The 18,552-nt window shown below is 37.0% G+C and overlaps 2 protein-coding genes across 4 annotated transcripts in view; both read right to left on the bottom strand.

The window, feature by feature from the left end:
- GABPB1 (GA binding protein transcription factor subunit beta 1) overlaps positions 1–18,552 on the bottom strand; it is a 975,210-nt gene that overhangs the window by 127,545 nt on the left and 829,113 nt on the right. The window lies entirely within an intron of this gene.
- FAM227B (family with sequence similarity 227 member B) overlaps positions 15,087–18,552 on the bottom strand; it is a gene marked incomplete at its 3' end in the record, with an annotated part of 171,152 nt that continues 167,686 nt past the window's right edge. The window contains exons 13-14 of the mRNA XM_082734424.1: positions 15,248–15,435; positions 15,087–15,099 (exon numbers count right to left, since the gene is read on the bottom strand). Of these exons, the coding sequence (XP_082590550.1) occupies positions 15,087–15,099; positions 15,248–15,435 (201 nt within the window). The remainder of the gene's footprint in view (positions 15,100–15,247; positions 15,436–18,552) is intronic.

Raw genomic sequence — 18,552 nt, 5'->3', positions numbered from 1 at the left:
TTATGGGGTGAATGCAAAGTAACAGTGCGGACATTATCTACTTTCTCCTTTGCCTGCCCACCTTCTAGGAGAACTGGGTTAGATGAACACAAAATTATAATCTAGTCAATTGTCAATTTTTATATTTAATTGAGATATTACTTCTTAGTCTTAAATCTAAGCACTCAAAAAGCTATGGATTTTCCCGTTTTTTTTTTAATTGACCAGTAACATATATAGCAAAAATATACATTTTTTCCAATGGTTGAAATCACTTAAACTGCAAATGAAATTTTCTTCTCTTATTTGATATAAATTGGGCTTTAACACATTTATACTAAGTTTAAAAAAGCCAAAATCTTAACTCGTACTAACTCTCCAGGATGCAAATCCCTCCTGCTCCACAACCCCCACCGCTTAATTTTCCACTGAGCCATGTCTATAATCTAAAATCCCAACTGTGGCTAAAAAATTGATACAATCCATTCCCTGGAACCTGATTACCTAAGGCATTAAAGTCTTCTATTCATTTCATTAGTTAGTTTAATAACAAGCTTGCTGAATTGTGGTTTGTGTCTTGTGCCTTTTATTAAAAGAAAGGGAAAGAAAAACCCTAATGAGAACTTAAACGGAGTGTATAAGAAATAAAGAAAAAAAATGCTGGATCTTACAAGCAATTTTTTAATTGTCTTTGGCTCAAGGTGGCTGCAAAATGCTTACAATACACATACACATACTCAACTCCTGTAAAACAAAAACCCCTTTGTTCCTCAGTTCTTAAAAAAAGTATGATGTTCATTTTCTACTCCACCCCACCCCCATTTTTTTTTTTTTTAACTTGGCATACACTTTTAACTGGCAGAGTTTGCTAAAAGAGGAAACTTAGCAACCTACTCAACAAAGTTTAGAATAGCTTCAATTAAAAGTCATCTAAAAATAAAAATAAAACCTCCTTTTCTCTTCTGAGAACAAAATTTAAATACTTATATCATTTATCCTACTATGTTCTATGATGTTTTTATGCTTATAAAGTGCTCTACTCATTAAGTCAGATATATATATATATATATATATATATATATATATATTTTTTTTTTTTTTAATATAAAATCTGGTCCTTTAAGGAGTTCTTGAGAGCCTAGCAGGGGGAGTTATGAGTTTATTCTGGTAACTGACATAAACTAGCATCAATGGGAATTAAGTAAAGGGAGTCCCTGGATCAAATATCTGACCATCAAAAGGCAATCACAGAATTTTATACAGATCTAGGTTATTTATAAAGTTCTTGATCTGGGGGCTTCTACAGAGAGTGGTAAGCTTTCTTCTATGAATTGAAGCCATGAGGAACACTGCAAAATTCTGCACGATGCTAAACGTAGTTATCTCTGAACAAAACCAAAAATTAAACAAAACTAGGATAAAAGAGAAAAAATACAACCCAAAAAAGAAAAATATAAGGGGAAATTAACTTTGTGGGTAATTTTGTTGGATGGATGAATAACGAGTGGATGAATAAATTATATGTAATCTTAAGCCACTGAACTTCTAAACTTAGAAGTCTGCAAGTGGCAAGGCAAAAGGAAGCTCTGTATGTGCTGGCTGTCTGATATCCCAAGGTGACATCTCCAGTTCTGTGAAGAGATTAAACTTGCCTTCTTACTCAAGACAGTGCTGTCCATAGAGCATTTTTGTTATGAGGGATGTGTTCAATATCTGCGCTATCCAACAGTCACACACAGATAGTGAACACTTGAAATGAGTCCATGTAACTGAAGAACTGTAGTTTTACTTATACTTAATCTTATTATGTAATTAATTTTTTAAAAGATTAATTTATTGGGGAGGGCAGAGAGAGAAGGAGAGAGAATCTTGGGCAGACTCTGCTGAGCATAGATCCCAACATGGGGCTTGATTGCACAACCACCGGATCATGACCCGAGCTGAAACCAAGAGTTAGACACTTAACTGACTGAGCCATCGAGATGCCCCATTAATTTTATAATTTAAATATATGTTTAAATAGCCATGCATGGCTAGTGGATAACATACCAGACAGTGCAGTTCTAAAATTATGAAAAACACAGTAAATACCTAACTCTATGTACATACATATGTCTATTTCTTTAAATCTTGCTCTAAATAGTACATATTATCACTTTATGTAATATTATAAAATATTATTGAATAGATCACATACTATTCTTGGTTTTCTAAATATATGTTTATCTAGTCAAGACTACTCAGTTTGTTAACTCTTACTTGGAGAAGTTATTGATGCTTCTTAAGAACAGTGAGGAAAAGAAAACCACCCCTTAGGGGCTAGTGCCACAAAATTGAGTATACAAAGTAAGAATCAATGGTCTATCTTTGAAAATAAATTATCTTCAGAATGCCCCTGAAGGTGCTGTGACTTTTGCCTTTTGTAGAGTCCATTTTCTCACCTTGATAATTCTTGCATCTTTTACCTTATGTAATTTGTTGTTGTTTTTCCAAAAAGATTTTATTTATTTACTTGAGACAGAGAGCATGAGTTGGGGGAGTGGGGCAGAGGGAGAGGGAGAAGACTCCTTGCTGAAAGACACGAACAGACACTTCTCCAATGAAGATATACAAACAGCTATCAGACACATGAAAAAATGTTCATCATCACTAGCCATCAGGGAGAATCAAATCAAAACCACATTGAGATACCACCTTACACCAGTTAGAATGGCTAAAATTAATAAGACAGTAAACAGCGTGTATTGGAGAGGATGTGGAGAGAGGGGAACCCTCTTACACTGCTGGTGGGCATGCAAGTTGGTGCAGCCACTTTGGAAAACAGTGTGGAGATTCCTTAAGAAATTAAAAATGGAGCTTCCCTATGACCCTGCAATTGCACTACTGGGTATTGACCCCAAAGATACAGATGTAGTGAAAAGAAGGACCACCTGCACCCCAATGTTCATAGCAGCAATGGCCACAGTTGCTAAACTGTGGAAAGAACCAAGATGCCCTTCAATGTTGAATGGATAAGGAAGATGTGGTCCATATACACTATGGAGTATTGTGCCTCCATCAGAAAGGATGAATACCCAACTTTTGTAGCAACATGGACGGGGTTGGAAGAGATTATGCTGAGTGAAATAAGTCAAGCAGAGAGAGTCAATTATCATATGGTTTCACTTATTTGTGGAGCATAAGAAATAACATGGAGGACATGGGGAGAGGGAGAGGAGAAGGGAGTTGAGGGAAATTGGAGGGGGAGATGAACCATGAGAGACTATGGACTCTGAAAAACAATCTGAGGGGTTTGAAGGGGTGGGGGGTAGGAAGTTGGATGAGCCCGGTGGTGGGTATTATGGAGGGCACGTAATGCATGGAGCACTGGGTGTGGTGCATAAACAATGAATTCTGGTACACTGAAAAGAAATTTAGTATATGTGCTGCCGAAGCGAGCACGAAAAGAAATTAAAAAAAAAAAAAAAAAAAAGACTCTCTGCTCAGCAGGGAGCTAGATATGGGGCTCAATCCCAGGACCCTGAGATCATGACCTGAGAGCCAAAGGCAGACACTCAACTGAGCCACCCTGGCACTGCTTGCATAATTCCCAAGACTTGGGCAACTTATCTCTTCTTTGCTTCACGTTATGTCTTTTCCTTTCCTAACCTCTAGGATATGGAAGACAAAGATACAGTGAGCTGACTGGCCCCTTACTATAACCCTTGATAGTTGTCAAATAGACATTGATAGGTGCCTCCTTTGCTTCAGTGCATTTCTATGCTTCTGGCTCCATTCTTTGACTCTATTTTCCCCAATTTCCCCACTCCCTCCTTTCTTTTTCACCCTTCCAGTGGGATTTCCACAAGTCTTAATACTGGATTATGCAGACAGATATATGAAATTGTAGAAAGGAAGAAGACTCATTTCATGGAAAAGAGCAACCTACTGAATCCTCTTTTCTTCTCTCTAAGCCTCTATTCAGCCTACCCTTGTTCACTACCTAAGTACCTCATTTATACTTCAGTTCTTGCTCTGATTGCTTCCAGAATAAGCAAAAAGTTATCCATTTCTCTGAAGATTCCATACTTTTCCAGGCAAATGAAGTGTGCCTTCTTGGACATTTAAATATGTCATCTTCCTTAAAGGTCACTGTGCTGCAGCTTTTAAACACTGAGGTTGGGGAAGAATAGAAATTGTTCAGGTAAGCATGGGAGGAATGCTAGAAAAAGGCTGTATCTTCAGTAAAGCCAACAAGTTTGTGGACAAGGTCATCCATTAGACAGTAAGTTACCTGACAGCAGAGATGACAGTCATCTCTTCAGCACATAGCACAGCACCTAGCATCTAGATTTTCCTGTTAAACAAGACATAAGAAACAGTCTGGAGTCTGGAACCAGGTAATGAAGGCACATTCAGGTAATGGGACAGAATCAGACACTTAAGCAAGATTTGAAGCATCTGGAAAATAATAATTTGAGCAGACAACACATCTAGAATCCAGAACTAGGACTGGGGCAGGAGAGGAAAGCCGGGCAAGGGTCAATAGTAGAGATAAATAGGTGATCCCAACCTACTGCATAAAACAGACCTGCATTACACTTCCCCCTTGTTCCGCTTGACAACAAGCATGTTGTCAAGGCCAGTAGACACTTATATGCTGCACAATTCTTATATAGATCACAAGATTTTGAGTCCTCTAATCAAATCAAAAATGACTACCAGATATGGGATTGTTAGGCTAATTCAACATTTAATCACGCCTGCTTCTAGATCATGGTAAGGTCCTGCCTTAGGAAGAAATAATTCTAGAAGTTGTGGGAAGCCATCTGGCCAATTCTGCCCAAACTCTTGGAGCAGACAGCTCCATTTCATGGTAGCACATGAGACCCAAAACATAAGTATGAATTTTTTCAAAATGTAATTCCCATACTTTTTTTTCCCTCTATTTTTATTTCATTGACTATTGGGGATCCAGAAGAAAAAACAGAGAGCAATCAATGGATTGTTTTCGCTAGAATGGTGAGAAGTGAAAACGACATTGTTACCCCCTGTGTTAAGTAATACTAGGAGGAAACATACTATCCCATGTGGGTCTTTTGCAAGCAGACCAAGAAATGGAGATCAGTGTGCAGAAGATTTATTAGGGAGTGCTCTTGGGATTAACATTTCTGGGTTGCAAGGGAAGGAAGTAAAATTGAGGAGAGAGAGAGAGAGAGAGAGAGAGAGAGAGACGTTGAACTGTGAGAGTAGTCCCGCTGGAAGTCTAAGCTGCCCTATAGGGAGTTCCAAAGCTGGGATGACGCTTCAGAATTGTTCTGAGTTGGGGTAGAAGGGCTCTCAACCTCAGTGACTTTATGGCATTAGTCAATGGATGTGAGCTACCTTTGAAAGGGAGCATGGTACAGTTATCTATTGCTGCATAACAAACAATCCCAAACTTGGTGGCATAAAACAACTGCCATTTATTATCATTATCTCAATAGAGATATTGAGATAATGATAGAGGTATTGACTGTGTTCAGCTCAGTGGCTTTTAGTTGGGTCTCTCATGTATTTGCAGTCAGGTAGTGGCTGGAGCTGGAGCAGTCTCAGAGGCTTCCTCACATGTCTGGTGTTTGACGATGGCTGTGGCTCAACCTCAGCTCTGGCTGCTAGCTGGAGCATGGCCTCTCCATGTGGTCTGACTTCCTCCTCACACAGCAGATGTTTCTGAGAGCATTCTAAGAGCAACAGCAGAAGCATTATAGCAGAAGCTTTAAAGACCTTTATGACCTAGCTTCAGAAGTCACACCACATTGGTTGAGGCAGATATAAATGTCTGCCCAAATTCAAGGGGAGTGGACACAGGTGCTACCTCTTGATGGGACAAGTGGCAGCGTCACATTGTACCAAGAGCATATAGGAAGGAAGATACTGCTGTGGCCACTTTAAAAACATATAATCTGCCATTGAGCAAGGCCACTATTATTAAATGATGCAATCCTTATAAGGTGTTAGCAACGGAGGGCTTTCTGCCATAGTGACCCCCCAGCACCTGAAAAATAAGTCCCTTATTCTGGAAGCAAATATGGGCTTTCAGAGCAACCACCATATATATTTTCCTGTCCCAGAACTTTTTTGTTTTCCAGATTTATTGAGATATAGTTAACGTGAAACATTGTGTGAGTTTAAAGTGTATGAATATGTTGATTTGATACTAGTCTCCTTGTGGCAGAATTCTTAAGGCTGTATGTATGCCGTCTTTTGATCTTGTAGCATACCAGGGCAAGTGCCGACAGTCTTCCTTTTGTTTTCCCAAAGGTGGATTAAAGCTCAATTTTGTGGTATCTCCCTGAACCACAGATTTGGGCGGACATAGGTTTTCTGTGTGTGCTCACCAACCATCTGCCAAAGCTTGTTCTCACCACTGCCATTTGGAGCATGCACAGGGAGCTGTCCACAGTATGTGTGGGTAAGGCACAAGAGCACTGGTGGGGTGGGGGTCAAGCGGGGGGTGGTCTATCCATGGGCTGGTTGGGAAGATTTGTGGGTGAGGTGTCCCTAGCGGTTTTTGTGCACGCTTTTTAATGGGAGTCTATGACACAGTTAGGAGAATGTGCATCCCTTTGGTGCTCTCTGAGAGTCCTATCTGCCACTCTTCCAGTCTCTTCTTTCTCCCCAAGTCATGCAGCTCATGATTCAGTGATAAGTGGGCTAAGAGAGAATTGGGCCTTTCTGGAAGCAACCCACACAATTAGGGAAGCTGAGTGTTCACATACACTTTATCACTTTCTCCCCGGTGAGAAATCATGGCAGAAAGGATCTCTCTTGGTCTTAAGCTGTGTACCTTGGGGAAGGAGTGAACTCAAACTGTTCTTACCCTCTCCAGTGTGTCCACACTCATATATATACATATGTGTGTGTGTGCGTGCATGTGCACATACGTGTATTTTTTTTTTCTATAATGCTGGAACTTCTCTGCTGGAAAACTGGATTTTCACAAAGGCCCTCTTGTCCATAGATGATTGTCTGTGAAGTGGTTTCCAGGGGTTCCCAGACTGTAGTCATGAGGGGCCAGAGTTGGTTCACAAGTCACTATGGAGCCCACAGCCAGAACTGAGGTCTGTATGCCTATTACCTGATGCACAGCTGGTGAGATTCCCCTCAGTTCCTTTGCCATATAGTGCTGCTCCCACAGTTCCCCACAAAGGCACTCTTATCTGCAGATGGATGTCTAATTGTTCTTGTTAAGAGATGGTAAAAATATGACTGACAAATGTCTTATTAAGCTGTCCCTGTGTTAAAAAGTTTGGGGACCAAGCATACATTTTTTTCATCGCTATATTTTATAATACTGAGAATAAGAGTAAAAATACCTTAGCTACATGCTCCAGAAAATGCTTTCTGATGAAAGAAAAGACTTTGAACGAGTTATAGTAGTTTGCTCATCAAAACTCACTTCAAGATCCTTGCTTCACTGGGCCCACGAAACCAATTAAACACTGCCAAACCCCAGGTAATTCCCTGCCTTGCATAGCCTGACTTGAAATCATCCAACTTAGGCCCTAAAACCCTATAAATATCCCTGAATTTACTCATTACAAGACACTACTAAAGTTCTCTTAAACTTATATTCTTTCTTAGCTTTACTTGGTCAGCTAGTTATTCTGGTGACCTTTTAAATAAGCTGATACCTGAGAATGAGATAGTGTCTGCTCTGAAGAACCTTGTTCTACAGTGAGTTGAGAAAATGAGAATGTTGTCATTTCAGGAAAAAACTGGGCTACTTACTAGTTTAACTACTGACAGCATGGAAAGTCCAATTCTTCCAACAGAATCATAAATTTCAGGGCACCTGAGTGGCTCAGCTGGTTAGGCAACTGCCTTCGGCTCAGGTCATGATCCTGGCTGGAGTCCCGGGATCGAGTCCCGCACTGGGGTCCCAGCTCCATGGGGAGTCTGCTTCTCCCTCTGACCTTCTACCCTCTCATGCTCTCTCTCACTCTCTTTCTTAAATAAATAAATAAATAAACAAATCTTAAAAAAAAAAAGAATCATAATTTCAGGATTCAAAAAGACTTGAAATTTATCTAGTCCAATCCATCTGATACTGATGGAGAAGCAGCTCAAATCTGGGCTCAAATTAGAGTATATTTTAGAGACTCCTTCAGTGCAACCAAGGGTTTTGGGATTCCTCTCTACTCCTTTATCTCTCCCCTTCATTCTCTTCCTTTTCCCAGCCTTAGCATATCTTGCCCCTGTTCTTCCTCTTTACAGACAACTAAAGGAACTATCAGTTCTCCATCAAGTTTTGGTGGAGGATGTCTGTGTTGCCACAGGGTTTGAGGGCTAGGTGTTTTCAACAAAAATGTATTTTAAAAAACCCATTCCAGGAAGCTAACATGTGGTTTCTATTATCTGAAAGATCTCATTAAAAGTTAATATTGTCATACCCACACCACTAGTTTTGAAGCTGAAGGGAAGTGAATTTTGGGGGTATAATCTCATAAATAAGAGAACAAACTTTCCAGCAGTATAGGCCTTCCTACCCACTTCATCCTGAAAATTCTATTAAGACTGAGGGGAAAAAGTATTTTATCTTATCTTTACTAGAAAAATAACTAGGTGAGATGGTTCTGGATTAGAGGTTTCTTTCAAACATTTGTCTTTTAGCTAATTTATCCCTTTAAAAATGAGATTACCAGATCCTTGGATATGTTAATTACTTGAAATATCAATGACTTGAAATGAAAAATATATTTGATACTAATTTTTAGTAACAACTGACAAGTTGTTATTCACATATCATTGAGGAAAAAATTTATGTATGCACATATGACAAAGATTACTGGAAGTATTTTTATAAATAACAGTGAAAAGAAGTTGCACATGGCTCTAAAGAGTTTCCCACTGGACTCTTACTGTGTGAAGACAGAGTGTTATACAGAGCTGATGACCTTTCATGAATATCAGGATTTCTTCCTTTTCTTTTTTTCCACTCTTGACTACTTGCTTCTTCCACATCTCAGATAATTAACAACAGATGATTGCTTTGTATACCTTTTATTTTTATGATGGTTTAAGTCTTGCAATACCTCACATTATTTTCAATAACAGAGTTTAACAATCCACCCAAGGCCCCATTTTACATGTTAATAAGTTTGTCATATGTGATGGGAGGAGCACGTCTTTATAGTAACACAATGTACTCTTTAGGATACTGCGCTGAGTTCAGAATTCTTTTTTCTGAACTGCAACGAAATGTGAACTTCTAAATTCATGTTAGAAATACAGATAAATATATGTTTATAAAAAATAAAAAATTAAAAAAAAAAAAAGAAATACAGATACAGTCTATTGACCTTTTTTTTTTTTTTTTCTTTAAACAGGACCCACGCATAGATACAGCCAATGGAGATTCCATTTAATGGAATGAGACACAAACTACACCAACTACACCACGCAAAGTACAAACTACACCAACACTGTGTTTCTCAGTTTTCTTTATCTTGTAAAAAATAATTTGTGTTTCACATGGAAAAAAATATAAGACTTCCAGGTATTTTTTTTATTAGTCTACTCTCAATGCATTTAGAGGACGATGTGATTTATAAAAACACATATGATGTGAGAAGGGAAAAGTAAGAGCTCCAAATAGATTTTGCACATGATTCTACACAGTTTAAAGACATATTACACATTCAGTTCTGAGGTCCAGGAAGTAAAATTTTTGCCATTTTGCTCATAATTTATCAATTTTTAAAAATATTCAAAGATTGTTCATAAAAATATTCAAATTTTCTGCTAATAATTGTTTAATATACATTAACAAAAAAGTTTATTATTTGCCTTATGGTTGTACATTAAAAATCCTGTCAGAATCATGAGCATCCCTGTGAAGTACAATGACATTTGTTCCCTTCCTCCTCCTTTCCTCAAACATCTCCAGGCTCTCAGTATTTACATATGAATTCCAAAACATGGACAATAAAGTGATCTTCCCTCTTATGACTTTGGCAAGTCACTCCAAATTAAAACAAATACTACCTACAGTGTTAAATTTGTTTTTAAATGTAGCTGTTTCATAAGACTCTGATTTAAAAATTACATAGATCTAATATGATATTGCTCTGTATCTGAACTTAAGAAAGTATATCAGAGGCAAATGGTGGGTACTCATCCTTTCTGCTGGCTGAATACCCACCATTTGAATCGACATGGATGGACTGGAGGGGATTAGGCTAACTGAAATAAGTCGAGCAGAGATAGACAACTACCATATAGTTTCTCTCAGATGCGGAATGTAAGCGATAGTGCGGAGGGCCACAGGGGAGGAAGGGAAAACTGAATGGGAAGACAAAGAGTGAGACAAAGCATGAGAGACTCTGGACTCCCGGGAAACAAACAGAGGGTTACAGAGGAAGGGTTGGTGCGTGGGGGGATGAGGTAACAGGGTGATGGGAATTAAGGTGGGTATGTGTTGTGATGAGTGATGGGTGTTATGTGCAACTAATTGCTGAACACTACATAAAAAACTAATGATGTATTATATGCCGGCTAACTGAACATAAAAAAATAATGTTTCTTAAGATTAAGAATATTATTCTGTTAGGTAGTATGTTCTTATAAATGTCAATCAAGTCAACTTGGTTGATAGTGCTACTTGAATTTCCTATAGCCTTATTGATTTTCTATTTGCTTGTTTTACCAATGGATTAAGAGTATTCAAATCTCCAAAAAAAAAGTAGATGTGAAAAATCTCTCGGTAAATAAATAAAAGGATTTGGAAATAGAATGTACATGGTCATGCAATCTTACATGTCTGGAGAAAAACTTCTAAAGTTATTTAATGCCGAATCAACAGTAGAAATTTCAAATAAAACTATTCTCAAATATAAGGAACATTATCATGGCATCCTTTCACTTTTGTCTTCTGTTGACTTCTCTGCCTCTCATCACCCTTGCCCTAAACCACAGTTATGATTATCTTTAGAAAACTCGAATATACTTTATCTTCTTCCAGAGTTACACAGTTCTCCTGTGTAAACAATTAAGTGCCAGAGTGCAAGTGTATTGGCTGTGAAACCAGATCACCAAGGATAGACTCCAAATGCCATAAGTTTCTTGTGCCTCAGTTTACTTATTTAAAATAGAGACAATAATATATCTGAGAAGTTGACATGAGAATGGAATGAATTAATAAATGTAAAGTACTTAAGAGTGGTACACAGTAACTGTTCAATACATTTGTTTAAAACATCATTTTGATATGATGCCTATAAAGATGAACTTTGTACCAGTAACTCCCAGATTTCTACCCCTATTCCTGTTATCCAGTTTTCTTAATTTTAATGATGTCAATTAAAAAAAATAAAATGAAATTTGACCTTATCTTTATATAAAACCATATTATTCTCACCCACCAGACATTTATTGAACATATATTATATTTAAGATATTTTTTCCCAAGTTAGAGATATAGAGGTAAACGATTCTTTATTCTCTACTGGGTGAGAAAAACAAGTGAAATTTACACTACAATGTGACAAATATTTGAGTTTACTGAAGAGATTCATCTACATCAGACTTTTGCTGAAACGTTGTTGAGTTACCTGTTGATTACCAAGATTTATTTCCTCATGGATTGTTAGACTAAAGGTCTCAATTTCTTACATCCTTCCTCATTTCCCTACCATGTGGGCTTTTCCACACAGCAGCTCACAATGTGATAGTTGGCAAGAGGGCTCTGAGAGAGTAAGGAAGTTCAGACAGGACTGATGTCAGTGTTTTTGCAGCTGAATCTCAGAAGTGTGCCTTTCCCCTTTTGTTTCAGAGTTATCCAAGTTAATTCCATGTACATATAGTCAGTGAGTCATTGGAGATTATCTTTATTCTGTTCCATTGATCTATGGGTCTGTTTTTGTGCCAGTACCATGCTGTCTTGATGACGACAGCTTTGTAATAGAGCAGAATAGAGAGCCCAGAAATAGACCCTCAACTCTATGGTCAACTAATCTTCGACAAAGCAGGAAAGAATGTCCAATGGAAAAAAGACAGCCTCTTCAATAAATGGTGCTGGGAAAATTGGACAGCCACATGCAGAAAAATGAAATTGGACCATTTCCTTACACCACACACAAAAATAGACTCAAAATGGATGAAGGACCTCAATGTGCGAAAGGAATCCATCAAAATCCTTGAGGAGACCACAGGCAGCAACCTCTTCGACCTCAGCTGCAGCAACATCTTCCTAGGAACAATGCCAAAGGCAAGGGAAGCAAGGGCAAAAATGAACTATTGGGATTTCATCAAGATCAAAAGCTTTTGCACAGCAAAGGAAACAGTTAACAAAATCAAAAGACAACTGACAGAATGGGAGAAGATATTTGCAAACGACATATCAGATAAAGGACTAGTGTCCAGAATCTATAAAGAACTTAGCAAACTCAACACCCAAAGAACAAATAATCCAATCAAGAAATGGGCAGAGGACATGAACAGACATTTCTGCAAAGAAGACATCCAGATGGCCAACAGACACATGAAAAAGTGCTCCATATCACTCGGTATCAGGGAAATACAAATCAAAACCACAATGCGATATCACCTCACACCAGTCAGAATGGCTAAAATCAACAAGTCAGGAAATGACAGATGCTGGCGAGGATGTGGAGAAAGCGGAACCCTCCTACACTGTTGGTGGGAATGCAAGCTGGTGCAGCCACTCTGGAAAACAGCATGGAGGTTCCTCAAAATGTTGAAAATAGAACTTCCCTATGACCCAGCAATTGCACTATTGGGTATTTACCCTAAAGATACAAACAGAGTGATCCAAAGGGGCACGTGCACCCGAATGTTTATAGCAGCAATGTCCACAATAGCCAAACTATGGAAAGAACCTAGATGTCCATCAACAGATGAATGGATCAAGAAGAAGTGGTATATATACACAATGGAATACTATGCAGCCATCAAAAGAAATGAAATCTTGCCATTTGCGACAACATTGGAGATTATCTTGACTAAAAGATGGAAGAAGTGTCCTAGGAAGAGTCCTGAGATTCTGTTAGAGCAGATTTTAATTATTTATCCCATGAGTAAAAGCTCCATGAGCACAAATTTATGAATTATATAATATCAATCTGTATTAATATATTATAAATATTATAAAAGACATACAGTCTAAAAATAAAAAACAATGAGATAAAATAAAATATTTAAATTACTGGCATAAACCTTTTATCCTCAAATTGTAGAGATTTGTTATCTATATAGTTGGTTTATAAATGCCTTGCAAATTAAACTGGCATTATACAATTATTTGCTGATTTTGAAAAGTATAACATATACTCAGTGCTAGATTCATTATTTATAATAATTAGGTATATTCACATTTCCAATAGTCATTTTCAAAATTTTTGAGTTTTTTTAGCCTACAACTTGGCAGAATTGATTGGCTCATCATTTATTTCATTACATTTCTTTATTTCTTTCTTTTTGTTTTTTTTTTGAAAGAGAGAGAAAGGGGTGGGGGAAAGAGGGGCAGAGGGAAAGGGACAGAATCTTAAGTGGGTCCCACACCTATGGCAGAGCCTGTCGCAGGGATCCCATGACCCTGAGATCATGACCTGAGCTGAAATCAAGATGCCTTCAGCTGAAATCAAGAGTCTGACACTTAACTGAATGAGCCACCCAGGCACCCCATTAATTTCATTTCTTAGTATGGCTGAGAAGGATCTTCTTCAACGAGTAGGGAGAAATCATTATGGCATTTTCCTTATTTTTTAAAAAAAATCTATTCCTGCATTATAAATATTATCATCAATCCAAAGTTTTTTTCCAAGAGGCTTTAAAAAATTTTTTTTTATTTTTTAAGATTTTATTTATTCATTTGACAGACGGAAATCACAAGTAGGTGGAGAAGCAGGCAGAGAGAGGAGGAAGCAGGCTCCCCACCAAGCAGAGAGCCCGATGCAGGGCTTGATCCCAGGACTCTGGGACCATGACCTGAGCTGAAGGGAGAGGCCTCAACCCACTGAGCCACCCAGGCGCCCCTTTTTAGAGGCCTTTAAAGGTATTGGTCTACTTGTGAGTATTAATTTAGTTAAACTACACGATGTAATCTATTAGTCTGCTTGCCCAAATCTGTTACCTTAATCTGTTCAGCCAAAGAAAAACAGCAACACGTGATACCCAGAAAACAATACAAGAGCAAAGACACCATTATTATCTTTCAAAACAGTAGAGTGCAGACTGAAATATCTGCTAAGTGAAGGTACCCATTTACCATATTAGTAAAGTTTAAGTTTTTTTATTTTTAAAGATAGAAATAGACATATAGAAGTAGATATAAATAAGAGTTTTGATATAGAATTTTATATATGTGTAATTAGAATTAAAATTCTATAAAATATAGAGTTTTATATATGTGTATGTATATATAATATGATATAGAATTATATAATTCTATATATTATATATAATAGATATAGATATATAGATATCTATAGAATAGATATATATCTATATAGAATATATATGATATATATAATATATATCTATATATCTATATAGATCTATATAGATCTATATATATAGATCTATATATACTATATATAGAATATATATAATATCTATATATTATATATAATAGATATAGATATATAATAGAATATATATATAATTCCATATCATATTATATATACATACACATATATAAAATTCTATATCATATTCTATATCATATATATATATATCTAGAGCTGTGTCCAGTTTGGAGACCATGGTACTAGTTCCCTGTGGGGTTCATCAGCCCCAGTGAGGGCTGGGCCAGCATGGGTTATCTGGAGGGTGCAGGGGAGTACAAGTGTACAGAACTCTGGGCCCTTCACCGCTGCCATAGTGAAAGAGCTCTAGTTTTATTTATATTATGTTTTACATATTAACCTTTCTGAAAAATTATCATTGGAACAAAGAATTACCCAGCTAAAACCCATTTGAAACTTTCCTCTGGAGAAGGGTAAAAGCCCATTATCTACAGTCCGATGCTTAAAACTGAGCCCTGAAGAATAACAGTCTTTTACTAAAGAGCGACATATACCAGTTCCCAGGTTTTATGTTTTTTTAAACTTTTCTTGTATGCAAAGTCACAGCCTTAGCCTAAAAGAGAAAATACTTTGGCTAAACATGCCACAAAAGTTTTGAATATAACTAAATACTAAGTAAAAAGTATTGGTTAAAAAAATGCATTAAACTTTTTTCTTGATTGTGACATTTAGTAGTTTTGAAGATTTTAGAAATAGATAACATTAAAGCAAAGCTTATAAAAGGATATGGTTCTTGCGATATTTCAGTAAGTTTGATCTTGGTTTGTCTAGGGGCTTTGGAAATACCAGCTAACTCATGCATCTTAAGGTAATATAAAATCAGTGGACTCCGACCTCCAAAATTGAAAAGCACACGGTTAAACTCTGGACCAGTGCTAATATAATGGGACTGTAAAGGGAAGAAAAAAATCAAGTCAATTATTATTTTTATGTGTTTTTAAAGAACTGTAAATAAATATAATTGCATTGTAACTATAAAGTTACTACCTGGCATATTAAAATAAATAAAAGGAAACTCTGTAAGGCATCTTTTTAAAACAAAGATTATTATTTATTTGAGAGAGAGAGAGAGCACAAGCAGGAGGGGCAAAGAGGGAGAGAGAACCCCAAGCAGGTTCTCTGTTGAGTGCGCATCCCCATGCTGGGCTCCATCTCAGAACCCGGAGATCATGAGCTGAGCTGAAATCAAGAGTCAGATGCTTAACCAACTGAGCCACTAGGCACCCCAAGCATCTTAATTATATAAGTTTACTACAGTATGAACTATGAGTTCATGCAGTAAGGCCCTTCTAGCCTTCTTCTTTATCAGCTTGGTAGATAAGTCAATAGAATTCTTCTGTCTGAAGAACAAAAAGAAAAAAGAAAGAAGAAAAGGAAAAGAGCTCCAGAAAAAGGGACAGGAAAAAATGTGAAGAAAAACACGACCAAAACCTCCAAACTTTTTTTGGAAAACATATCCAAAAAGCTTAACTCCCAGCAGGAAAAATACTCACCTAGACACATCATACTCAAAGTGTTGAAGGACCAAAACAAAAAGAAAAATCTCAAAAGCAGCAAGAGAAAAAGAACATATAAGGGAACCCCAACAAGATTAAAAGATGAACTTTTATCAGGACAAAGGAAGCTGGAAGGCAGGTGGATAATGTAATCAAAGTGCTGATGGAAAAAGCTATCGACCATGAATTCTCTGTCAGGGAAAGTGACCATAAATATAATTGCTTTAAGATTCTATTACTGACTTCTTGTGGGATACAAGGTCAGGATAGTAACTACTCATGTATTATGTCTTTCCTCCATTTTTGTAATGCATAGATGAGAGATTTATTATTTCCACTTCCTGTGAGGAAATAAAATTTTATTCTTTTCTTTCCCTAAGATTTTATTTATTTATTTGACAGACAGAGATTACAAGTAGGCAGAGAGGCAGGCAGAGAGAGAGAGAGGAGGAAGCAGGCTTCCTGCTGAGCAGAGAGCCTGATGCGGGGCTCGATCCCAGGACTCTGGGATCATGACCTGAGCAGAAGGCAGAGGCTTTAAACTCTGAGTTATCCCAGGTGCCCCTAAAATTTTATTCTTATTTGCTTTTACTGATACATAAAATTTCTCTTGTCTTTCTTTTGCTTATGGTCACTTTTTCATTGCTTTCCTTCAGAGATGCTCCATAATTACTTTGAACAGTAGGACTATCATAATCAAAAGCAATTCTTTGATGGTGAAAACTCAATGACAAAATCAGACACATTTTCTATTATGTAAATAATTTACTCCATCTCAGTCTTTTGTGAAAATTCACATTAGGTGAATTGAATATCTAGCTTGATCTTTTTTCCTTTCTTCTTTAAAAATTTTTAAATTTAAATTCAATTTAATTAACATACACTGTATTATTAATTTCAGAGGTAGAATTTAGTGATTTATCAGTTGGTCATAACAGGTGCCCTCCTTAATGCCCACCACCTATCTAACAATATTAGCCTATAGCCCCACCCATTTCACCTCCAGCAACCCTCAGTTTCTTCCCCATAGTTAAGAGTCTTATGATGAGCCTCCCTCTATGTTTTCCTCTTATTTTATTTCTCTTTCTCTTCCCTGTGTTCATCTGTTTTGTTTCTTAAATTCCACAGGAGTGAAATCACATGGTATTTGTCTTTCTCTGACTGCTTATTTCACTTAGTCTAATACACTCTAGACCCATCCACGTCATCACAAACAGCAGGATTCCATTCTTTTTGATAGCTGAGCAATCTTTAAATTGCATGCAAAACCAGACCAGACTTTGCCTAGAATAAAAGGAAATACTGTCTGTCTAGAAAGATGTTTCATCACCCTTTTCCTGGCTTCTGCCTTGGATACTGTAAGATAGAACCTAGATCTTACTGAAATTCTAGAAATAGACATTTCTGTTATTTTTCTGCAGTTGTCCATTTTTTAAAGTGAAAACCACAGTTAATACCCCCTTCTTCCTCTATAATGGTCCCTGACTTTTTAAGGATAGTTCAACCTGACAAGAGCAGAATGAGGTATTAAATGCATATCGAGTGTTTTGTGGAGCCCTAGCCATTTTCTCAAATAGTTTAATCCTGAAGGTTTGAGGTTGCCTAAAGAATTCTTGCTAGAGATATCCCAAATAGCCAAAACAATTAGCAGAAGTCTCATTGCTTCTATCTACCCCACAAAAGACAATGGCAGAAAATTATCAGAAAATTTTAAAATTCCATCAAAGAGGACTTTAATAGTTAAGAGTCAACCTAGTACTAAATTTGAGAACCAAGCAATCTTACAAACTTTGGAAGCATCACAAGAGATGAGCTAGAAAGTCCAAGGGATGATTTTGTTTGTTTAACTTTTTGACTAATTTATTAAAGGACAACTGCTGATGATGACTAGAAAGCTAAACTGATCTTTGAAATTTGCATGTGCATCCTGCCAATGCTTAAAATGGCATTGGGAAGCCACAGGCACCCATTCAGCACCTGGACAACACTGATGCTTAGAAAAATTCTTTATGTTGAACTGAAAACTGTCTCCCTATAGCTTTCACTTATGGGTAAACATAAAACCTTTTTGGTTTGTATTGGTAAAAATAAATTTTGAGCCACACAGAAAAAGCCTAATCCTGCTCTCCATAGTAGCTCTCTACATACTTGAAAACAGTTATTCTGGCCACCAGGGTCTTGTATTTTCTAGTGGAAATGCCTTTAAATATTTTGGCGATTGCTCAAAAAATATGGTTTCAAAGCCCTTGATCATCCTGATTATTTTCTATTCAGAACACTTCTGTTTGTCTATACCTTTCCATAAAGCAGAGCTCCAAAATGAATATAATACACAATTGATTAATCAGCATAGAGTAGATCCCACATGTCTGTTTAAATAGCTCAAGAATGCAGTAGATTTGGTGGTCAATGACATTTTCTGTTTATACATACAGAGCTTACTATAAAAGACAATTACCAAATCTTTTCAGATGCCTCTAACATGGCTTTATTATCGTATACTTACACAG

The sequence above is a fragment of the Mustela nivalis genome (genome assembly GCF_964662115.1).
Source record: "Mustela nivalis genome assembly, chromosome: 6".
NCBI lineage: Eukaryota > Metazoa > Chordata > Mammalia > Carnivora > Mustelidae > Mustela > Mustela nivalis.
This window is presented reverse-complemented; position numbering and strand designations above follow the sequence as displayed.